General features: G+C 41.2%; 1 protein-coding gene across 1 annotated transcript in view; it reads right to left on the bottom strand.

The window, feature by feature from the left end:
- The window catches only part of ramp1 (receptor activity modifying protein 1), a 74,524-nt gene extending 50,845 nt beyond the window's left edge, over positions 1 to 23,679 (bottom strand). Inside the window, exon 1 of the mRNA XM_069663504.1 lies at positions 23,622 to 23,679. Coding sequence (XP_069519605.1) covers positions 23,622 to 23,679 — 58 coding nt within the window. The remainder of the gene's footprint in view (positions 1 to 23,621) is intronic.
- Positions 23,680 to 25,688: the final 2,009 nt, after the last annotated feature.

Here is a 25,688-nt window from a genome sequence, read left to right as displayed (position 1 = left end):
TTTAAAATGACAAAAAGAGAGGAATTATAGCCTCCTACACATTTATCAATCTACAGTCATTATTAAACGAGTCCTGAATTATAATGCTTTCGCAGAACTTTAACAAATATCCACATTTTTTGATAATCTTAGTCTTAAAATGCTTTTTGTAAAAGGGTGATGAGTGCATTTTTATGGAATAAACGGTGTGTTGCACTTCTAAACTGTGAATTTGGAGAATTAAGAACTTTAAATGTCAAAATTCAGGTGACCATGAGATGCACTTAATGCTCTGAACATCTTACAGATCAAGTGTTTAACATTTTACTATGTTCAAATGATAAAAAATACTCCCATGTGTGTTAAGCACAAAAAAGGTGTGATCAAACATAACCTATAGGGAGGTGTTGGGTTATTTTTGGGTGACCATGGGGTCCTACACATGGGTCTTTATGTGACTGACTGTGTGTGTGAGTGAGTGAGTGAGTGAGTGAGTGACGGTACTGTCAGAGCCGTAAAGACAGAGAGAGTCGCGACACGGCAATGGCGGCAATTGCGGATCATGGAGCATATTAGACCTCCACTGACGCGACTCTCTGCCTATTTGGCTCTGGATACTTTGTTCAGGGAGTAGGCGGGGCTGCTCATCCGCTGTCCTCACCTACGACAGTCCTTGTAACACATTGGCCACAAACGCGCACACTGACCTGATGCGGTCAGCCACATACTAGGTTTTGACTTTGTCTTGTTTACCTGAGTTTATACATGAAAGCACCAACTGATGCAGCATGTCCACATTGCTGATGATACAGTGTTCATGCAGAATGAAAAACTAGCATAGCTGAGGATCAAAACAGACATAAACATCCCCGGGGTCAATGAGTATATTCCTGTGGGTTTCCCTTCACTGGGGTAACACAGTCTGCTGCTGGCTGCACTCTGGAGCAGTGTGAGTTCAGGGATTACAGAGCTAAACTGGCTGATGGAGCGCTGCCACGTTGACTTCATGTGCTAATTAGAAATGTTTTGGGTGAGAGTGATTTTTTGGGGTGCCGATGTTTGTCTCGACTCATGTCACGGCAGCGCCTGCAGCTGGCAAAACCAAACCACTCATTCACTCTAACGCTGCAGTGGAGGACTTGTTAAGTGGCCCGCAGTATGAGTGAAATTACAGATCTGCTGCTGCTACTGTGCGTTTCATTATTTTTATGTTGTTTTTTTGCTATGACTATTGTTTTCAAATTTATGTCTCACAATTTAACTAATTTTTAATGCTTTAAAAACATAGTTTGACTCTGACACCCACTGCACACTGCAACAATCTGTTTTTAATCAGTGTTTTGCCAAAAGGGTGACATTTTGTAAAATATTGGATAGAAGAATAATCGTATACAAATTAGTGTTTTTCTTTGCACTTTCAACAACAAATCTTTTGATTTATTGCTTTACAGTATAACCGCCCTGCTGTGAGATTTAGGTGCATACAGAGGCAGTAAAACATGCATGTCAGTGTGAGAGAGAAACAGAAACCTCTCAGCTGAATTCTCCGTTCTCCTGTTCTGCCCTAAAACCAAATGGAGCCATAAATCTTTTGCCTCTGTTGTTGTTTTGTCCAAGTAGCTGCTTCTACACCGGAGACCCAGAGGAGAGTAAGGAGGTCATGTGGGGTAAAATTGCAACACGAGGGGGTGCTCAATTTCAGTCTCTTAGCTTTACTAAAGTTAACCTGTATTTTTGAATTTATGTTCAAACTAGGGAAATCCCAATCTCAACTAACATTTTTTAACTGATCTGGGATCGGCATTTTGAGCCAATCATCTCACCCAGATCATTTACGTCAGCTGTCGTAAACTGAGCACAATTTGCGCGAGTAACTTAGCATTAGCAACCCTGTGGCTAAAATGTCAGCAGTGTGGAAATATTTTAAACTAGGAAGCGAAAAACAATTCAAGAGCCACAAAGGCTCTGGACTTTAAAAGGAAGGATAAATATTGTCGCGAGAGCAAAAGGCCAAAAAGATTACAATGAAGGTGGTTGAATTCATCGCTCTGGACTACAAGCCCATCCCTCTGGTAAGGGAATGCAGGTTTTTACCATCTTTTGGAGCTTTTGGATCCACGGTATGTCCTGCCGTCTCGACACTACATTTCACACACCGCCTCTCACACTGAGCTGCACAGCAAAGTTTAGTGAGAACATACAAGGTGATTTAAAACATGATGTGACTGCTGTTACAACTGACATTTGGAGCTCTGACGTTTGCCCCATGTCATTGCTGGAAAAAAACAAGTATCGGATCGGGACTCGGTTATCGACAGATCCTCACTACTAAAAAAATCGGATCGGGATCGGGGGCCAAAAAAGCTGATCGGGACATCCCTCGTTCAAGCAGTACATTTTAAATGTCCAAGTAAAAATTTGAATTCCTCCGTGAAATCACAGTATGAAAAGTGATAAACACAAACACTACCATGTTGCTCTGTTCACTCTCCATTTTCCCAGTAATCCCATCAGAGAAAACATACTAAGCCAGTTCTGCTGCCATGCCAGCAGCACTTGTGAGCCAGCAAAGGTCACAATCGTTGCCACAAACAGCTGAGATCTCTGTATTTTTGTGCACATTTTGTGTGGTTAGACTTTCAGCCAAGAAAGAACGGAAGGATGAAAGAGACAAAGACAAGGGGCTGTTTGTCTGTATGGCATTAACAATAATTCAGTAATAACACTGGAGTACTGGCAAAAGCAGCGTGATGCTTCTTTACTGAAATGGGAGAGAGGCAGGAGGGGAGACGGTAAAACAGTATGCAAGAGAGAGAATGAGGAGAGTATTACAGTATTAGTGAGTGTTTTCAGGAAAGAAAAAATTAGAATTAGACAGAGAGGTGCACTATAAATTAACAGAGTGCTACAAGAGGACAGGACTCATCTGCATAATGCATAATAGCTGAAGTAGGGGGCTGCCATATGCAACCTTCAATAACTCTATCCTGCTCCCTCATGCTGCTGCTCTCTGTGTGACTCAATTGGAAATTCCACAACCGATGTCACAAGACTTTGACATCTTCAAGTCCTTCTCTTTCCGCCTGCAAAGGTCAAGATAAAACATTTTCTCAGATCCTCAAATTAAACTGCAATCTTTTCGTACAGAACTTCCAATTATACGCCTGTGAGATGGTTGATTGAATTATTTGAAGTTCCATTTGACTGGCACTGACTGGCAGGGGATTATTTAACAGATTGAGATAAATCAGGAGATTTATGGATGATCCAATTTAGATACTCCATGAACAGGAAACATAACTCCATCTGAGAGATCATGAAGCTTTTCACACCTAAAAAGCAGGAACAACACTTTTTAAATGCCAGGAAGACACTACAAAGACTGTCGCATGTGACACTGTGATAACTGGGTAACGTTTCTATCTGAAGATAGAAGGTACACAGCCGGTTGAACGCACGCATCTTATTTATCAAAGTTGGGCAGTTAATTATGCTTTGATGGTACTGAGATAAAATGGGAGGGGGAGAAAATAGATGTTTATATTTCCAAGGTCAACCGATTGCAATTACGAGCTTCTATTATACTTATCACCGCATTGAAACAACAACATGTTTGAGGAAAACGCGGACGAGAAGAGCACATTATGAATGTCAGTCATGCATGATTTCCAAGGCAAATTATTCCAGCACTTCTAGTAGAAAACTTGACTGACTCCTGTTGACAGTGACCACAACATCATGAGGGACAAAATGTTTTACGTGAAGCTATTTCAATGTGAGTGGATGTCTTAAAAAGTTACAGTCTTTTTAGTATGAGTAGCCATTAAGTGTTCCTTTCCCTCTGCCACATTTTAACAGGGAAACACATGCAGGGAATTGATACTAGAGACTGCCACTCTGAAAGACATCCACTCAATTTCACCTAAAAGCCTCCTGAAGACTCGTATAAGAACAGGACGAAGGATTGGAGCAACTAAAAACTCTAAATGCTGAAATGGGCACCGTACTGTCCCTTTAAGATGGACCAGAAAAACTGTGAAGCTTAAACTGAATTTATTTTTGACATTATTTGCATGACTGCTGGACTGTTTGTGCAGTCTGTGATTATTAGCCCCAAACAGCAGATGTCCGACTGTACAGACGTTAGCTGCAAGCTAGTAGCAACATATGTACTGACTGTGTGTGGGGGGGAGTTTGGCAGCTCAGCCTCTGACTGGTCTCAAAAGCCAGAAGGAAGTCCAGTTCTTCTGTGGATGAATTCTGAGGTCTCAATACAAGTCTATGTTTAATGTGCAAAATGTATATCTGATAATGTGTATACAGCACCATGCACTGCCTCTGGAGGTCATTTAAGTACTGCACTATAAGACCATGTGGGCAGGGCCCTTTTGAATTAATGACACCAGAAAATAAAATATTCATTAATATATTCTTGAATGAATAAGAAATAACGTGCATGTTATAAACAAATTGTAATCTATGTTTGATTGGATCAGACGGACAATATCATGAGCTGGTGTAGCCTGCCCTGTGGTCAGCTCTCAGCCAAATGTAAATGCAGTCTGTACAGTTTGGCCATAAATGGATGGAAAAACGTTTGCCCAGTAATTTGAAATGTCACTGTATCCTACTGCAAACTGCCCATTAGAAAGCTCCAGGAAACCCCTTCCTCCAAAAAAGGAAGTAGAAACCAAACAGCAATGAGCTTGGGCATGTTTGTAAGAAGTCCCAGCTGCACCAAGCAAAGAGATATAATGAGATCCAATAACAAAGTGCGCACATTGAAGAGAGCATAACATTTAAATATCAAGTCACTACCAAGTTATTCAAAGGTCTGCTATCAAATTGAATTATCCATATACTGTATCCAGATCCATATAAGACTTATTTTGTTTGATGGAAATATTGATCATGTGTGTTTGCAACTCTATTGTGCACTTATGAATACATTTATGCACTTGTGGTCACAGCATTAAACTGTTTATGGGAGTGTCAGCAGTTAGCACTTAAATGTTGGCACTGAATGTATTTGAAAAGTGCAGTGTGTTACGCTGACATTTTATGATCTGTTTAAATTTTCATTGCAACAACTTACACAAGTTTCCTGTGGGTCTTAATGTTTATGGGTTAATGGGAAGGGCAAGGCAGTTACACTGCCAAGACTTGGAGCTTGAGTCCAACTGGGATCCCACATGTTCAATAATGTATAGAGTTAAAAGGTACTGTAATGCACTTGAGTAAAAGCTTCCACCACTTAGCATATGGTTACATAGTTTCAGTCAACATTCTGCTCTCTGAGGGACAGAAATGCATGATGATATGAAATGTTCTTGTATTTTAAAAGGTTTTGAATAGCGGTCATTTTGTTACAAGGGGGGCAGGTACACCCTCTTAAAAGAAGCATACAACAATATGTTCTCACTACCAACTGAGGGGTGCACTCAGATGCAAGTTCAACATACCCAGGTTTTCTTTAAGTAAGCGCATGGCTCAACAAAGCTTCAAACCTAAGTTAGAGATAACCGGTATCACACTGTTAACCCAGGCTTTCTGCTTCATGCTCTGTGCGCACTCACAGAAAAGGGGGCATTTTACACGTCATTTTACATCATTTGAAGGAGCGATCGTCAGCCTTTTTTTCTTAAGCTGGACTTTAGCTGGACTTTAGGACAGGAAATTAGGACCAAGCATGAAAACATAATCCAGTGTCCTGAGATGCTGTGTCCTCATAGTTCTTTTACTGTATGGATTATCTGATGGAATTTTACCCAAAGCAAACAGGTAAAAAATGAGAAGAGGGACACTGGATGGAGGGTCATATTATTTTCATCACTAAGTGAATGCACAGGCAACGTGATGCATACAGTATATGCTACTGTAACAGCACGGCTTCATTCTGTGTCTTTACATGTGTAATGTTACGTTCCAGAAGTTTCCCTATACATTATACCTCAGCTGACAATGTATATTACCCACAGACACACAACGCTTTACAGTCGATTTAAGGCTGAAGTTACCATGGTGATCTAGCCAGGTTAAAAGAGAGCCAGCTTCGTGACACTGAAAACCCCGGGTTTAGGCTCAACGGACCGGGTTTACCCACTAATCTCACTTTGTAGTACACCCATCTGGTCAAATATGGCAGCTTGATCTTTGGCCCTAAGCTTCAAAATATTAAGACATAGGTACTCAATGTCAGTTTGGCACATGTAGGGCACTGTGGTCAATTTAGCAATAATAAATATGTGATATATGCAATATAAGTGTTTTACATATTAGGACTTTTGGACGAACAATGATATTAACATGTGGTTTACTTTACTAAAGGGTTATTTTAAGGCACCAAAACTACTTGGTAAGTTTAAGAAAGCAGACCATAATTTGGGTTTTAAATTTAGAATCTCAAAGAACTCAAAGTCTCGTTCTCTTTGGCGGCACCTTTTGGCGATAAACGGTAATTGCGGGAGCACACTTCCCAGATATCCAGACAGTGGCATGTGTGACGTCTACAGTTGAATGTGGTTATAACAGCTCTTGATTTTCCTTGCTGAAGGTCTTTTTCCCTTTTAGACTGTTTGCCTTCATCTGTTGTATCTGTAGTCACCGATCTTTTCTTTGTTTGTTCAGCCATAGTAGATTACTGTTTACTCGCAACACTTGCAGAGACCGGAAAAGCAGCCGCTTAGCTCCGCCTACCCTCTCTGGCAGACCAACCACTGCTGGCTGATGGAAAACACGTCACTAACTGGGCGCTGCTAGTGATTTTTTTCCGCAAAAGTCGCACCAGACACCCAGTCTGTAATAAGATTATTACTTTAATAAGTACTAACCAACATACGCAGGTTTTGTCACTAATGTACGTTACATAAATAACGTTAGATAAATATGAACTATTTTGAAGTGTTGGGCTGCTGAACAAGATGTGGTAACTGATGAATTGTGAGTGAGATCGGGCTGAATATGACACTGGATCTGCTTATTTAAGTTCTATTTTTTATATACAGTAAGATACATTTTATATAAGCCACTCAGTTGCTGCCTTAAACATAGCTCTATGTGTACAAAGCCAACCACAGCTTCCCTTTTTGACACTTTGACATCAGCTGAGCATTGGGAGTCTTGCCCAGGGGCACCGCTTTGACATCAGAGAGCACGTCTGCTTCACATGACTGGGTTCACACATACAGGGCGTGTGAGTGTGTGTGTGTGCTCTACTTTCTTTGTGTGTAGCATATATGAGACTCCCATTGTCAGAGAGTGGGTGCCAAGTGTGACAGCATTTGAAAATGTGTGTGTGTGGCATGTAATGGTGCTCCCAATACTAAGGTGCTGAAATAGTTGTTGGCTCCATGGCGCCTGGATAATTGCTAATGGCTATTCCGGTCTGGACAGGGCACGCACGCACACAAATACACAGCACTCACACACACACACACACACACACACAATAATAATAATACATGAACTTGCACACATGCTTCGCTAACTAGCAGTGCCTCCACGCTGCTCATTAGCTGCTGAGGCGTGACAATGAAAACTGGGTTACTGCTCTGCAAGTGGACACACATTTAACACAGAAGCATAAACAAACACACACCCGTCGTGACCAGCGATAAAGCAGGTTAATGCAGAAAGCAAAGCGAGCGAGAGGAGAGAGCCTTGAAAACAAGGAAGAAGAGCTCGGAGCACATTCACCTTTTTATTGCTAATTAGGGATATGAGAAAGAGAGGGACAAGAAGAGAGAGAGATAAATGGGAGGCAGAGAAAGGAGCTGTCCCTTTCATGACATTAAGTGTTTTAAATTTAGTTACAGCTCATGTTTCCACAAGATCAATTTGACAGAGAGAGGTGGAAGGAGAGGATAAGTGCTTTTATTCATCTCCTAATTTCCATATGAGCTTCATATTGCACAGCCTGTGCAGCCGGAGCGGTAAAAAGGCTGCGATGGTGATGCTGCGCGCCTCTGTTACCCGAGGTCGAAGTGATATATGAGGCAGGACGGTCACAGACGTATGAGCCGTTAAATCCAGTGATCAGCGTGGAGCGGTGAGCGATTTGTCCAGATTAACCAACAGCTACAGTGTGGAGATGAAGCTCCTCTCATGTTATAAAGTGGGATGCAGTGAGTTATTGAAACCAGGGTTCAGATCCATCTTGGTTTGAAGGCTGCCACAGTAGAAATTCACTGGATTTAACCTCAGCTGAGTGATGTGACTGAGCCAAATGAGCCACGACAACACCTGCACAGTGTATAATCATCATTCATCTTCACACTTTAGGATCCAGAAGGTGGTATACTCAGGGGAATTCTACTTCTTGGCAGCTTTTCGGGTTAAAAATCATGACTGACATATGAACAATAATTACATGTTGTAAGTTAAATGTCAATGTTCCAAACCAGTTGCTTTCATTTGCTCCAATTTCAGATTTTCTGCGCTGCCTCGCTCAATTTGATACTAAATCCCCTCTGAGTAAATTAGTAAGTTATGCATCACAAGCGGTGTAGAGAAGAGAAATTAAATAAAATGCTAATGGAAGGCACTTTATCAGAGCTCCAGTGTAGGCTGGTACAGGTCTTTTTCATGTGAGACCTTCATGGAAATCCTACACAAATATTCACATTGGCTGTACTTATATGTGACTTATGAGAGAGGATTTTCAGTCATGATTAGGCTGTGAAATCACATCTGTTGTGTTCACTGAAGCTTCAAACTGCATGTTGGTGCTGAGTGAGCGCCACCAGAAATACTTGCTTTGATATGGCATGGTTATTAACTAAAGTGGAATTAAATGGGAGGAAAATAGACCGTCCTTTGCACATGTTTCACCACCAGATGCACCTCACTTCGTAAGAAAGCTTATAATCCCCTACATATGATCTACACAGTATCGTGTTATCCATGTATAAGTGAAAACCTATGACTTGATAAAAGCTCGTAAATCAGCCAACACTCTCAGGAATATCAACTAAACACCAATTTACTCATCTAAGCACTGTACAACTTCAGATCAGTGCACCATGTGACTGCATCTACAAATATATTCCAGCCTCTGGGCTCCTTCTTCGACACTTATCTGATAACCTTGGACAAACACTTAGCATTTCTCTCATGATATTTTCAGTACTGCAATCTGTGGATGGATGATGAATTAAAGCCTTGCAGTTGTATGCCCCTGCCTAACATTCAGATTGCACTTTACACAGACTAACAGTGGGGTATATTTGTTTATTTATTTGAGCATATATTCAACTAAAAACAAAACAAAGGCATTTGTGTGCCTTAAACAGGAGAGGTAGCACCGCAATCTCTTGGTGAGGAGATATCATACTTGATGTCTCTGTTCTCTCTGACTGTGTATTAGGGCTGCACGATAACTCGTTTAACCAACACAATCATGATGAGTGCAATAGTCACATCACAGGACTTACAATTGTGAGGCAATATGACCGTAACATGTCAAACTCGACTTTATTGTTGCTTGGTGCAAAAGTAATACTCACCATTTTCTCGTTTTTAGTGATCACATATTGCCGTTATCAGTGGCACCTTGTCCCAGAGCTCTGTTAACGGCATTGATACATATAAGGGCTGGCAACGAAGCAGACATGCCGCCATGTTTATTTTTGTGGCCGACAGGGAGTAGGATGTGGTGAGCGTTCGTTTAAAAAAATGTACTGTCACAGGGCCGGTCACGCTGATGAAACATATGTTTGAAAAGGTAGATGACATATTGTATAAGTAACACAACTGCAGCCCACAAGTCTGTTTGTATTTATTTTATTGAACAACGCACTTCACCTGAACTCTCTCTACTCTTTCATGCAGGTGTCAGAGTCACTGAACCAAGAGTGATAAAAGTAGGAGGGTGGTTTCATTTTGTTTCAGGAAAATAGGCTTCAAAGTCCCAAATAATAAGAAGTATGATTTTTAATTATATATGTACATACAAACACACTGCATTTATCTGGTCTTGAAATTTGACCTGCGGTGTATGCAGGAAAAACAGTCGGTGAGGAGAGCAAAAGCAGGCGGAACGTAATCCATCATAATGACATCCCGTCAGCTCCCATCAGCGTGATCTGACAACGATTTAGCTTCTTATTAATCTCTATTAACAGACATCTGCATGCTAACAGCTAACAATCTGTTCTAGAGCTAAAGTTCAACTTGAGATAAATTCCCTTGACGCTTAGTCATGAAAGCTTTTCAGCATTCAGATTTCCTGACTTCCTTGAATGCATCAGATCGATCTGACCTCAAACGAGCATTTTAAAAGTAGTTTTCTTCTCCTCTTAAGGAAAGACCTGACAGAGTTTGAATTTTTACTTTTTACTAATCTGCGTCATGATGTTGAAATTTTGGCGAAGGTAAGACCCGTTAATTAAAGTCACAAGAAAAACTGTTTCTTTTTCTGTAAACAATGCAGCATGTAGGAAAGGAAGTCGGTTATCGCTAAACGCCGGCTACGTGCCCCGGCATGTTCACCGTTGTCCCCAGAGGCTATATTGTCGTCAGACCTTTTATCTTGGAATTTATGACACTGGGAAGGAAATAAAGTTACAGTGACCTTTTGACCTCTGATTTAATCTAATAACTTCATACTGGAGTGTTCGTGGATGTTTGTGTGAAAGGACAGACAACCCGATACATAAAGCGTCCAGCTGCTGGCATGGAGGCATAAAAATGTACCACTTAATGTTTATGCCTGTGTCGTAGTTCACAACTGATTATGTCCCACAGGAAGTATAATAGCCTTATCTACAGGGAACCTACAGTTTGAAATGATAGGATATTAATTTTAGAGACCTGTTCATTTTAAACCTGCTTCTATAATGTGCTCTCAGCTACTTTCCTGCAGGCGTACGATCCATCTCTGAACAATTTTTCCCTCTTTTGTGTTCCCAGCAGGTCGTGGAACTCAAACTGCTGATCCTGCAACCGATCCAGAGTCTGTCCTGCTGTCCTGTACTGTTGCCCAGGAGCCAGAACAACTGAGTGGTCAGCAGCAAAAGACTGTGGTTGGAAGAGACAGCTCCCGACTACAGGAAGTACACATCGCCTCTGTCACTGCTCCCTTGGGTCATTGCTATAAATATCAATGTGTTACTATTTGACCAGTCTGGTTAGATAAATGTTTGTGGAAATCCCTTTCAGGCTTTTTGCTGTGACTCTGTGTCACGAGCTCTCGCTGTTGTGGGCTTGAATCCTGCACACGACCATGTTGACGTGTCATCGTGGGCTTTCTGTGAGTCAGAAGCGCCACAGAAAGAAAAAACTTTCAAAAGAAAAGTCCAGTCTGATGCAGTGGTTAAGTGACCCATTGAGACATGCTCACTATGTCACTCTTATGTAAGGTTAAATGTAATGTATGAGAGCAGCAGCAGCCAGAATAAATGGGCTGTGAAATCTGCTATCTGCTTCTCAGTGAGGGGCTGATTACTTGGATTTGAGGGGGAGCAGGAGTTATGTTAATAGTTTCTTACAGTTTTTTACATGGGTAAATCTAATAGATATACTCCTCTCATACATAAACAAGTCATGGCTATTATATACTGTATATTTTTCATAATTTGGATACTAGATCATATTGATCAGTTTTATGTATATTTTAAAAAAAGTAACATTGAAATATAAGTGTTTTTTTTAATAAAAATATAATTTTTTTGAAATGGTGGTTAGCGCTGTTGCCTCACAGCTAGAAAGTTCCTGGTTTGAATCCCGGTGTGGATGCAGGGGGCCTTTCTGTATGGAGTTTCCACATCTCCCCCTGCATACTTACGCCAGGGACACACCGGATGCCGAAGTGCTGCCAAGCGCTGCAAAGCGCCGCGCAACGAAAATCACGCGCGAGCCGGAGCACTTCCGTTCACACCAGACGCGCATTTCTCCGCGCCGGTCGACAAGCGCCTCTGCTCCTCAGCTGTCGTTTACTCACATTTGGAGCTGTTTTCATGTTTTGATCATGCTCTCTCTCTCTTGCTCTCTCTCTCTGTTTGCGTGTGTGTTTTGACACCCCGCCCGCACCCCCTATAGCCAGTCCACTTTGTGTCTCTCTCTTTCTTGTGTGTGCCTGTGTGTCTGTGTCTGTGTGTATCTTCATCTCTCTAGCGCTCTGTTTAGATACTGACAAATATATAAAAGCACACAAATATAACATCGCATTTGTCAATCGCGGCGTTTTATTTGGAAAATTGTTTAAATTTTGAAAATTGACCGGATTCTCTCGTTGTTTCATGTGTGACTTCCTGCCAGGATTGACGCGATTCGCTCGCGGCTCGCGCAAAAAATAGACCAGATGCCGAAACGATCGCTGCAGGGCGCGAGCCGGCCGCGGCGCGAGCCGGCCGCGGCGCGTCTGGTGTGAACGACACAATCGGTTAACATGGGCGCCGAAGGACACGGGCTCCGCTCCGCTGCTATTCGCGGCGCTTCAGCGTCCGGTGTGTTCCTGGCGTTAGGCTTCCTCCAAAGACATGCTTGTGAGGTTAATTGGTGACTCTAAAATTGTCCATAAGTCTAAATGTGAGCATTAACATCTGGATCCCACAGGATGCATGTCTGGCACGTTCTGTCTGCGCCACAGTTCTGGTCCGTAAGACGGCGCGAGCCATCGCCCACAGGAAGAATGTCTGATCCGCAGTGCAACGGAGCACTGGCCCAAGCAGCTGGGTTCTTTTTTCAAGATTTCAGTGTGTTGTTATAAAAACGGAGTCTGTGCCAGTCTGTACATGGTGTTTTATTTTGAAATGACCGGATGCTGTATGCTGTTTTCATGTGACTTCCTGTTTGGAACGATCTACTCTGTTCAGCTTGGCGCAAGCTTGAAGTGGCCGCTGTCACAAATAGACCCAAAGCGTATCTTTAGCGGAGCAGAGCGGAGAGATGCTTCTGGGACGCGCCGGAGACAGACCGCGGCGCGTGCTGTGGAATCATGACTTGATGGAATTGACTTGAATGGGCGTGATCGACTCTGGAGGCCGCGGTGCACACGGATCGTGCCGGAGACGGATCCTGTGGAATTTGAGGGTTAAATGTGAGCGTTAAAGGTTGTCTGTGTCTATGTGTCAGCCCTGTGATTGACTGGCGATCAGTCCAGGGTGTAATTAGTAACAAATAAACGGTATGATAATGAATGGATGGATGGATGTAAATTTAACATATGGAAGTTCTCTCAGGATTATTTCAGTTTACAACAATACAGGAACTACTGAAAACATAAAAGGTTAGTGGCTAGCTGTTGAGAATCTACGAGCATTTAGTTGCAAAAGAGCCAGATATTGTTCTTAGAAGTCGATGTGGATCAAAATAGAACTAAAAGAGTAAATATTACATTCATCAGGCTGACAGACACTCAACAACAAATGACCAACCGATTGTGTAAATAGGCAACTTTTTGGTAAAACGCTAGCTTCATCAACTTATAAAGTGATTATAGTGCCCCAGCTATAGCACATAAATAAACTTTATATTTAACTTAAGAATACTAAAGTTTCCATGTTTTTATAATGCAGAAAAATAACAACGAAAATAAATGCAAATACGGGGTTTTGCAAAATTGGTTAATATTACGTTTCTATTTGGCAAATGCATTATGAGAATCAAGCTAAGAGCATCATGAACACCCATACACGCAGAAAATAGGTGGTTTGTTCATTTAAAAAATACTGGCAAGAGAAACCATCAATGTCCCTTTGCATTACAAATGATCTATAACTTACAAGAAACAATTGCTCACAGCCTCCGTTAGCGCGGTGATGCCAGAGACTCTCGGCACCCCTTACATTCCTCTCTCCTCACGATATCAGACAGACTGAACTGTTTCTAACTCATCACCAATCATGGCTGTCCTTTTGGCTCGCTAATCCTCTCAAAAGATTAGGAAAAGGGATCTTTGAAGCAAAGTTGGAAATCATCCTTCAATTGGTGAGCACATACTGATTTTAGTGCAGTAGCAGCAAACAAAAGCTGAACACAAAGCTGATTGAAAAAGCTGGAAACCCTCAGCTCGGAGCGTAAACATGACCTTGGGTCTTTATTTGAATTTCCTGTGTTTTGTGGACTCGGCTCGCAGAAAAACATCTCACTGAAGCATGTGTTATTGGTTTCTCTTTTAATATTTGTATCTTCCTCCCCCATAAGGAAACACTCGGTCAGGGAGGAGGGAGAGAGAACTGATGAAAAGAGACTCTCTAGGGAGAGGAAGTGTGCGAGGGAAGTTATTTAATATCACACATAAAAAACAGCTCCATCAAAGGGGGCATGGCTACTTTTGTTAGCTGTCTTCTCCTCCTTTCATCCCTCATTCACCATTGATCTAATTAGCCAAAGTCCAGTGGGCGGGGCTGCCAGACAGGACACACATAAACACATACAGTGAAAAACACACACATGGAAACACACACCATAAAAAACAGACGCAGATATATATCAGCACTGTTAAATCTTTGACTATCCAGCCCCGCCCACCTCATTTATTTCCCTCTGTCTTGTTAGACTGCTTCTCACTCTCATTGTCTTCTCACTCTCTCCCTCTGCTGATTTATGGATGTTCTTAAAAACGCTCCCCTGAGTCCTTCACACAAGAAACGCATGAAATACAGCAGGAGTCGGTGCTTTTATTAAGTCCATGCATCTGTTCTCAGGATAGAAGAGAACCTGAGAAAAATTAGCACCTCCGTCTCTGGGGGCAACATCACAGACTTGAGAATGTCTCTGTAGCAGTGGGGGGTCAACTGCGCTCACTATGTGTTCACACTGCTGCCTTCAAAACAAAACTCATGCCTGCTGGTGCTGTGGGATGTCAGCCAAAGAACTACAACATCTCCCTGGCAGAGAGGCTTTTTGATGAACAGTCAAAGTGCTTCACACTGATGTAAAAACACTTATCTGTCCGAGGGATGTGTAGCACGTCGTCATCGAGAGGCCTGTATCTTGTCTCCTGCCCGAGACTTTTTCCCAATTGTGGGAAACACATTGGAAAAACAAAGAGCAAAGTTGAAAGATCATAAAGCTCATAATTTTTTAAAATCTTTACACATGACTTTCTTGGCAAAGGCATGGTGAAAAATGTCCCGGGTTTCTGTAATCTGTCCTCCTGTGCTTAATGGCTGAGTACTGACTCCTTCTAAGGGCAACATCGTTAGAGGAAATGAGGGCCCGAGTAAAAGTCCCTATATGTGCAAAACTCTACTCAATAATTCTTTGTTAAAAAAGGATCAAATTACTTTGTGAAATGTAAAAGATGGAGCTGCACAACTCATTAGCCTTGTTTCAGACACAGTTGAAAGCTAATTTCAGTGAAAAATCTCTGAAAACCAACAAAAGTTAGCAACTAGCTTGTAAACATAGCAGCATTAGGAGCCCTAAGGAGTCAATGGAGACCAGAAGGAAATTGAATTTTTTACCTACATTCATCCGGCAGACCAATACAACCCTATATAAATGCTAATGTTGATCTGTGTTCAATGTGAAGGTCAGCTAGTGTTAGCTTACTTTGTTGTGTTTGCTGTTTTTTTCATTGGCAGTAAAGTGGCAAAAAAAAAGGTGAGTTTTAAAGAGAACTTGCAGGTTGGAGACCCCAGTCAATCAATCTGTAGTAAAATTATTTAGTAATTATATTTCCATCGAAATACATGAATTAATACACTACAGTGGCTTCTGGAGTCATTTTTTGTATGTTTTCATAAATTTCCGCATTAAAACCGCTGCCATCAAATGTGACGTAACATACGGGAGTCCCGCCGATTAATGACGGGTTTAACATGAATAAATATGGACCTCTTGTCATTGAAGAAGAAGAAATTGTTCATTCATATGCAAACGATGGACCACAGGCTTGTAATTATGAGCCTGTTAGGCGACAAAGAGGCCAGGAACAGGCCAGGATGAGGAGAAATGAAGGCCACAGGAGAGACATTGAGCTGCAGCGCGACGTGAGCCAGCGGAGAACTGGGCAGGTGTCGTGATGACTGCACTAGCATTAGCCAGCGATATCTAAAATCACAACATTGTAAAGTTTATCACATACCAAAGGCTATAACAAATCATGAGTAGTAGCAAGTGGGAGCATTAATTCTTACCCATTACAGTTACTAACGGGCGAGTGTCAGCTTGTATCAGTTGTATTTCATATTGCCTTCTGTAACGGTAAATCCGTACTGTGTATATGGTGCATAAGCTGTGTGTGAGAGAGAGACAGAGAGGGAGAGAGAGTGGTGATAGTTTCCTGATACTTTGATTGACAGTTGTGCAACCGTGTGTCCCGTCCCACAGTCCCATCTCTTCCCCTGCAAAAACCCAGGCACGAAAGCTAGCTCCGTTCCTCTTCCTGTCAGAAGAACGGACTTGATGTCCCGTCAAGCTAGAAATTGTACAACCGGCAGAAACGTTTCTGCAAAAATTAACCATAACAAGAACTGGTGAAATGCAATGTCAAACTACCGAAATAATATCTACACAATACAGTAAGATACGACTGCTTAGACTCTCTACCACCTACTTCTGCGCGTTGAGCTGAGGCAGAGTCGGACACCATGAGTCCCTCTTGTTACGTAATATGACGCGATTTTGGAAACATTTTAATTTGTGCCTGTATGTCCTGTAAATAACATGAAATCAAGGTTAACCTTTTCCACAGCCATTTTCACACAACATTGAGTATTTAGGTAGAATAACATGCAAGTTGCTCTTGTAATATGAGGCTTCAGAAACAAGAGTTAAAACTTAGTTTGACATAATTTCCTCACTACCCTGGGTTCGACATGCTCTCAGTGCATGTGGGATTGTTAGGCTTGGCCTGGGCACAATTCCACCAAAAAACATACAAGTGACTGACCTGAACAAGCACATCTATCTCTTGATTTGGCTAACTCTCGCTTTGGATGGCTTATAATTTGGACTTGGGCTCCAGATCACATAATTGGCCAGTATTGAAATAAATTAATGATTGCAGTGGACCAATACTTTCAATGCACATGTTTTAATTAAGACAGGCTTGAAAGAATGTGAAATCATCTTTCATCAAACCATGTGGTTGATTCTGAATGAAGCCGGTCTACCAATTTTAATGAACTTGAGCTTTTCTTTTAATAACTTTTTTTCAATTTAGAAGAGGAATTGATTTAAAGTTTGCCAAAGCTAAGACTTAAAACAACGTAACAAGCCACTGACTTTAGCAGACGTCCTTTGACAACCTCTGGGCCTCAGACTCGGAGCATCAACCACAGCGATGGTTTACTTACAGGACACTCAGTCATTCCAGTCACACTGTCACAGCTGCCAGATGTTTACCCCTGAGATGTTACTCAAACTATTTCACTTTTGTCATTTTACTACAGTCTAGAGAAACGCTCGTGTGTGTGAAATATTTCAAAGGAATTCAAATTGAATGCTGAGCTGTCAGATGAAAGACGATCATGTCAGGGAAAGAGGATTAAAGTGTCACTCGGTGCCAATCCCTCCAAATCTACAGGAAGGAGTAAAGACTCATTATACTTCATATGTTCAATGTGCCAAAATATAATCGAAAATTAATAAGTGTTTCTGTCATGGCACAAATGATTCTGATGACTTTAATGGCAGTGGTTATTTATCAGATCTGTGCTCAATTGATTAAAGTATGCTCCCGGTAGTTAAAAATGTGTCCAAGTCTGACACAATAAAAGTATCTCAGACAGATAAATGAGCCGCTGGAGTGTGGGTAATTATTTAGGCATCTTGGGAAATAAAATACATTTGAAAAAATGATTTAACAGAGCAAAACTTTGCAGTCTGGGAATGTGTCGAAACAGTAAAGAGACAACCTGGTGCTGCCGTGATGAGTAATAACTTTCTCTTTCTGTAAATACAGCACACCTACATGAAGGCTTTGAAAATGGAAACAAAGGGCAGAGAGCAGAGGAAGCTCGCCTGAACACCTTTGTCAGAGAGCGTCACAGCCTGTGCGTGTACAGCACATTTTTTTCAGTCCGACTTCAACAAGTCAAATGCTTAGTTCGGAGTTAGGGTGATGAGGTTCACGTTACAGTTCAGCTGACGGTAAAGCAGTTAGTGGTTAGCACAGATGTTAGAGGTTAGGAAGTGAACCCGAGTCAACTGAATGTCTTCATAAGGCTAAAATTACAACTGCTGCGAATATGTGTGTGAATGACACAGAGAGGAAAGAGACTAAAAAAGTGATATAACTGGATCTTCTCACAGAGTTTCTTCCAGAATTGGATGGCTTTATTTATTGAATTGACTCATCATGCATTAGTATTAGGTGGTAATACATAATGAAGAAAACTGAATAACATAATTTTAGAAAAAAACTCAAAATCTCATTACTTTTACTTCATGTGTGGATCCGGTGAGCGTTGGAGACGGAAGTTGGAGATTACAGATCACTTCACTGATTCAAGTAGCTTTTTTAGTTTAATTGAAATGTTACAATGCATTACAGTTCAACTGTGCTTCAGTGATCCCCCCAGTATATATACATCCTAATGCTAATTCTTAAATTGATGTTTGAAACCTTTATGGATGGTACACATGACTGTAGCTCCACAAACAGGGCTAAGGGCTAAGAGCCACAAACAAACACTAAATGTTGCGCTGCTTTATAAACAACTATCACCTTTTAATTTTTGAAATGTTGTACTTTTAAACCTTCAATTAAAAATGAATTGTTACAACTTAAACACAATCATGAAATACCAGTTTTTACCATTTCAATTGAACCAGCTGACATCTTTTATCGTAGAATATAAACCTTTAAAGACGTCGTATTTGTCCACCCTTTTAGCTGCAAATAACATAAAGCATATACTGTATTGGTGACTGAACACCACGGGGGAAAAAAGCTACTTTAAAGACAGAAAAAAAAGGTAAAGCATGAAATATGCAAATAAAACAAAAAATACTTTTTTTTATTTACAGAAAAATTCCTACCAGAGCTTGGTGAAGTGTGAATTAAGTAAAGAACAAGTTTGAAATTTAAAAGTACAAGATAAAACCAACAATATTATAGAATCACTCACACACTTTCCAGTTCCCAACTCCCCAAAGCTGTTCATCTTTGACTCCTCTATGTGTGCTGTGTGGCTGTGCTTTCCTCCCCATGCCCCCGGGTGTGCAGGAGATGTTGCAACATTGCTATATTACATATCTTACAACATATGATGTAATGCACTCAACTAACTTGTCTTTCTACCTTAATGTAACCAATATACGTTCACTGGGGAAGGAAAATCTGAAAAAGATTGTAGTTATTTGAACACAGCCAAGTAAAAACACCCATCCCTTCAGAGATCCTTCAGAGGCTCTCCCCTGTAATCCATGGACGCACATAGCAGGGAAACAACTGGGTGATATGGCAGAAACTGGAACGTCTGTTGCCCAAGGGTAAATTATCTTCAATAAGGGGAAGCATAGCATGACATAGCATAGCAAGGGGAGGCAACATAGCAACACTAATGTTGCCATTCTGTGAAGCGGAAACTCACAACCTCTGCTTCAGTCGTCAGGCCTTTCCCCTCTTGGAGTTTGCTTCACTGCTGAATAACCTCCCTGATATTTGAGAGGCTCTTGCTTATTTCCTGATCACAATCCCTCTTTTTATTAGTTTTTGCTCTACTGATCTGCTCCTCTCTGGCAATTTTAAACATCTCTGCTTCTTGAGAGAGCAAACACGTTAGCATACGCCCCAGATGACAGAAAAGGGAAACAGATTACGTATACACCCGGTGTCCTTACCATTTGCTAAATAAACAATAAGCACATTTTCTTTGGTTTAAAAGACGAATACTTTAACTGTCCTCCTCACTCCTTCTTCCATCTTTTTTTCCCTACCCTTACCGGACTGACCACTGCACTGTTCGGCCCTGATCCTGACCCTCTGCTGGTTCAAGCTGTTATGTTCAGTTGAGAACAAAAATAGGCTTCCACAGACACCTACTAGTGACATCACATCACGATTGTCACTGTGGCTATCACAGCCTTATAATGAGAGGAAGCAACACAGTACAGGATGTATCACAGCTTTGACCACAGTGCTCTCAGTCACTGAGTCTGAATCACCAATGTTATATGCTGCATGAAATCCCACTTATATTAAGCCACACACATCTATGTAGTGGTGTCTATGGTCCAACAATTCATATGAATTAATTAATTAATAATTAATATTTGAGAACAGAGCTGTGTTTTAATTATGACATAAGCTGTGCAGTGAATGAAAGTCTACTTTGTAACATGATACTACAGCTCCTCTGTCGCTAATTAAAATTAATTCAGTGAGTCAGCTAACAAATTAAATTTCTTAGTTGTCTGGATAATGTGCTTTAAGCGGATGTGTGTGCTATTCACACTCAGACAAATATTGTTTCCTCAAAAGAGAGAAGCAGCAGTCTGCATAATATTCCTGTTTAAAGAGTAACTGCACACTTGAACATGTTTTTTGAGCTGCAATCTAAATTATATTTCTGTGATGAAACGCATCAATGCTGGTGTTCATATTGACAATTCTTACCAAATTTATACAAATCGGCATTTCATGGCTTGGATATGGCTCAAACACGCCATCTACGGTTTTAAATCAGCCCTGAACCTTGCCAGCCGAAGGTGACGTAGAGTCGACCGTTTGGGTTAAAAAAGTTACGTAATGAAATTTATTTTAAAAAAGAATGTTAACGCCTGTCAATCAGGGGTGGGCGGTACACCCCCCCGGCCTCCGTCTTTGAGAGGGAGTCTGTGAAACACATCATTCACTAGAGTTTACACTATTTTTGCTAGCACACAGTACATTAGCCTTCTAGCTAACGTTACATTACCACTCAGAGACTGCGCCCATTCTCTCTTCAGAAACAGAATCAGAGATAACTGTAACAGGCTGCCCGCACGGTCGGCGCATGCACACTTGCATTTCCTTCGGCTCCGAAAGCTCCGGCTTCAGGCATTAGTGGGGCTGGAGCGAACAGCTCGAACTGATAGGGCTTGGGACCACCACTGTCCTCTGCCACGCTAAAGTGCTCTTCAGGGGACTCTGGAGGGGAGAAGTCCTCCACCTCAAAAGTGCCCTCTGTGGCATATGAGCCTTGTGACTCTATGTAGCTCTCCATTTTTCTCTGGCCAGGGGAGGGGCTTTGAGCAATTTTGACACAGTGGCCAAACCATGTAATTACAACTTTCAGATTGGTAATATAATCCTCAGGTGTCCTAAAAGACTTTTCCAATTTACTAACATTATGAAAAAAAGATGTCTCTTAAGCAACTGATTTACATAATTATTTACTTGTTTCCATAATTTTGTCCTATAATGTCAACATTACAAATGGTTGAATTCAGAGTTATATAGGAAATGGACACCTCTAGACACTTCCCCTCAACATACCCACATCAATACACCAATGGCAATGCCATGCAGGGCTCATAAATATCTAATACAGTTATAAATTCATTCATCCCAAGGATACTTTAACATGGAACTGGAGAAGCTGGGGGTCAAACCGTTGATTTTCCAATAAGTGATATTAGCTCTATCACTGTGCCACAGCAGCCACAGTTGTTTACTAGGCATAACGCTTCAGAGGCACAGAGGTTGGGAGAGGGGTTAAAGGAAATACTAGTGGGGCTCCATGATAGAGAAGCCAAATATAAGATAGTCAGAACTTTTCGGCTTCATGTGTCACTGAGCAGTTTGGGATTGGGAATGAACGGGGCTCACCCTCAACGCTGCATCCAGTGTTCCTTCATGATCACATTATCAGACACACATTAACAACAGTTTGTCATATTAGCTATGGGTCACTGTGGAGTTATTTGGAACTGTAACTGCTACAAATGAGTCAGTGATTGTGATAAGTAATGGACAAAAGCCTTCTTTTTGGTTATTTATCACAGTTATATGACAGTGTTGTCTAATGACAGGAAACGAAGGCAGAGGGATGGGAACGCCTTCAGGCGAGGCCAACGGGACACATAAAAAGGATTGTTTCCCATCAGAAATAACCTAATTAATGTTTTTCAAATCATTCTATCCTATAAAAGGTTCAGAAATCTGCTGATCTTTTTAACCCATCACCAACAAACAAAACTGCAAACAGATGAAACTAATGAATAACAGGAGCTGTTGCTCGTCCATCTGAGTAAACATGCCCTACAACTAGGAGCACAGCACATTTTTGAGAACAATAATGGGAGGTGCTGTGATTTTATCTTCCTATTGGATGCGTCATTTGTTTTTCCTCCACACTTAAGATGCGTTACACTTTTCATGGTTGCTGTTTCAAATAAAAAGCATTGTCAGTATACCCACTGAAATGTGTTACGCGAGGCAGGAGACGAGGGTTAGCTCCAGTGAGCTCAATGTCATTTTGTTTGTTCAACATGTGGCAGCAAGCTAACATAATGACATCAGTTTGTGCAGATTACTTTGACTGTAAAAAACCTGAAATCATTATAACGGAAGAGTTGAGTAAGGTTAGTGAAGCAGTGAGTGGGTGTGGTGGTATTTCATGGGGTTTTTCAGAATAATAACTTCATTCTTTTCAAATTAGATTGTTTATCTCAGTGTTCCAATACAGAGGAAGAAAAATCAGCCCGAACTAGAGAAACAGAACAATTATAGAGATAATACCCGAAAAAAAGAGGGTGCCCTGCCCACAAAGTCTCACTCATGTCATCCACTTATTCTAAACAATGAATCCCCTCTCACAGCTGAACACATTCCCGTCTTGGTTGCAGAAATCAGGGACTAAATACTTTGTCTTTATTACATTTTATAGATGATGATTAAAAAGTTAGAAAGTGCACCAATATTTGGTCTCCCTCACACTTTTCTCCGACTAACTTCCACCTTGAAACTCTATCACTTCTTCCCGGATGCACTCCTCTCCTCTGGTTTATTCAAGGATTATGGTGTTTACATTAAACCTTATAGGCTGGCAGGTAATAGCAAATATCCTGCGATATATTACATATAATATCACAACAAACCCACAGTTTAGATCATTATTTTAATTAGAAAGTGAGTGAGATAAATGTATGATATATGAAACTAACTTTAATCATGTGTGTGATGTAAGCAGATGTAAGGAAACTAATGTGTAAACTGTTAACAGTGGACAGATCTTATGTAAATGTAAGCTTACCAGGATACATGTATGTATTCAAATGAAGATTATTATTATTATTATTATTATTATTATTATTTTGTCGTTGTTGTTAATAATAATCTTCTGAGTGGACCCACAAAGGCCATGTGGCTTAATTTTCTGCATATATAAAAGTCTGGAAAAGGAATTAATCTACTACAAACAGAGAGCCCTTGAGCAATGTGTTCTAATAGTAAATAAATAAATAAAATACATGTGAAATTCACTCATCAAGGTTAATAGTCATAATAATAATTAATAATTATTAAATGAGTTCTGAGGGTTGGTTCTTCTTTGGCTCCTGCTGTGAAGGAGAAGTTTTAACACCTTATTTTACCTCAATAAACACAACCCTTACACGCTTGTTTTTAACTGATTTGTACTAAGCATGTACGAAGTCACCTCTGCTGATTAGTTGTATAGTTTTACAAACAGAAGTCACACTTTAGATAAATCACTTTAAAAACATCTTCATTACGCATCAGTAAACGCACAGCGTGAAACACTCACCTACGACAAACCACAGGAGCGTCTGTTTCTGCACAGCTGCTCCGGTCTGAGATCCCATCCTGCCGCTCTCAAAAAGATCCACTGACTGAAGTTTGGGATGGAAGCGAAGAGGACAGCGACTCGCACAAGCTCAAAGAGTAAAGAATTGGTAGCACAAAAAGTCAGAGCTGATGTAGAAATCCATATAATGTGGCTACTGGTCAGTCAGCCACAAGAGAAGCCTCTGCTGGATCACCTTGCGCAAACTGCTCGGGGGAGGGGGGGGGGGGGCAAGACTCGTCCTTGTTCCTGCTGTACCTGAACTCCCCCGAGTCCTACTGTTACCGATCCTCTGTCATCCACACATGAATCATATCCACTCGTAAAGTTGTAGCTCTCTCTCTCTCTCTCTCCCTCTCTATCTATCTCTCTCTCTCTTTCTCACCAGCCGTCCTGAAGTACTCCGAGAAATCAGGAGCGCACGCGTGAAGTGTGCAGCGTTGGAAACAGTGCTGTGCGCAACGGGACGCACCAGCCAGTCCGGGACCGGTAGATCAGAGAGACTGTGTCAGGGTTCACTGCCTCTCTCGGTGAGGACACAGGCTGTGGGTGAGCGGAGGGGACACGGGCAGACCCAGACATAGCAATTACAGCGCAGGGAGGGGACGTGAGGGTGCATTGGATGAGGTGGGAGGAACTGGGATCCTAATGGTACTTTTCCATTGGTTAATCGGGTACATACCAGCGGCCAAATGGCGCATGGCAAACAAGTTTCAATAAAGTGGCTGAATAAATGAAAAGTAATTCAATGCAGCTTAAAGTGTTGTGACGCAATCTGAAATAGATGATGATGAAGAAGAATTATTCAATTAACTACCTGGGGTGCAATTAAATACATGTCTGTCTCAATTCTCTACAACTGAAAGAGAGGCCACATTTTAGGTGATATAGACGCCATATGCAGTGCAGCCTACAGGAGACATTATATTATAAAATAGAGTTAATAGTTATCATTCCACACAACATTTTCGAGGAAGCACAAATACCAGAATAAAAATATTATTGAGGTCTCCACGTGTAGTGTGGATCAGCTGACAGGTGCAGCGCTGGTTCAGGATCAGACAGGTTCAAGGTTGTCCGACACCTCCGCCTAGTGGTCGTCTTGGGCGTTACATTGCATTTATTTTCGTCTTGATGATGATCAAACCGCGGTTTGGACAAAGTTGGCCTTTCTGTGTGGAGTTTGCATGTTCTCTCCTGGGTCTCCGGCTTCCTCCCACAGTCCAAAGACATGCTCATTAGGTTCATTGGTGACTCTAAATTGCCGGTTGGTGTGAGTGCAAAGTGTGTGTGTCTGTGTGTCAGCCCTGTGATTGACTGGTGACCAGTCCAGGGTTTACCCCGCCTTTCGCCCAATGACAGCTGGGATAGGCTCCAGCCCCCCGCGACCCTGAACAGGATAAGTGGTGGGGATGATGATGGAATGTTGTACAGCACTTGCGCAGGTTGTAACCACTTATTATGTTGTGTATTTATGTATTTATGTTGTGCATTTTCTCAGCCTGATTTTCCTTATTTGTATGTGATAAAATGTAATAAAAATAACAGAAAGGATCTTTAAATATGTCAAGTGGTTTGAGATAACTCTCCAAAGCAGATAAATACATCAATAAAATACTTCAGTACAATTCATTGAAGCAAACTAGTGTTTCATATTAGGATATGCATTGTACTCATTAATACTCTTGTAATTGTAGAATAAACTGTATTTTGAGGCCACAGTTCTTCCTTAAAATTCCCTTGTTGTTGATCTGAAATTGGAAATTAATTCTAAACTTTTTTCTGTTAGATGTGATCTGCATCTTTTTATTCAAATGTCCCTGACTTGAGCCTTCAAAGCTATGAGGTGGTAGCGTCTGACTTGGGTTTAAAGAGGTTATAAAAAGGTCAAATAGGGGGAGATAAATTACCCAATATAATTTATCCTATTGTTATATAACATCACATTTTTGTTGTGCCCTACGAATCTCCAGAATTTGTAACCTTTTGTTTCAAATATGTAACTGGCTGCAGATATAGATGTCTGTG

This window comes from Semicossyphus pulcher, unplaced genomic scaffold (genome assembly GCF_022749685.1).
Source record: "Semicossyphus pulcher isolate SPU_LCO1_2020_fin unplaced genomic scaffold, fSemPul1.0.p SCAF_15, whole genome shotgun sequence".
Taxonomy (NCBI): Eukaryota; Metazoa; Chordata; class Actinopteri; order Labriformes; family Labridae; genus Semicossyphus; species Semicossyphus pulcher.
The sequence above is the reverse complement of the archived record's forward strand: the minus strand, read 5'-3'. Positions and strand labels throughout refer to the sequence as shown.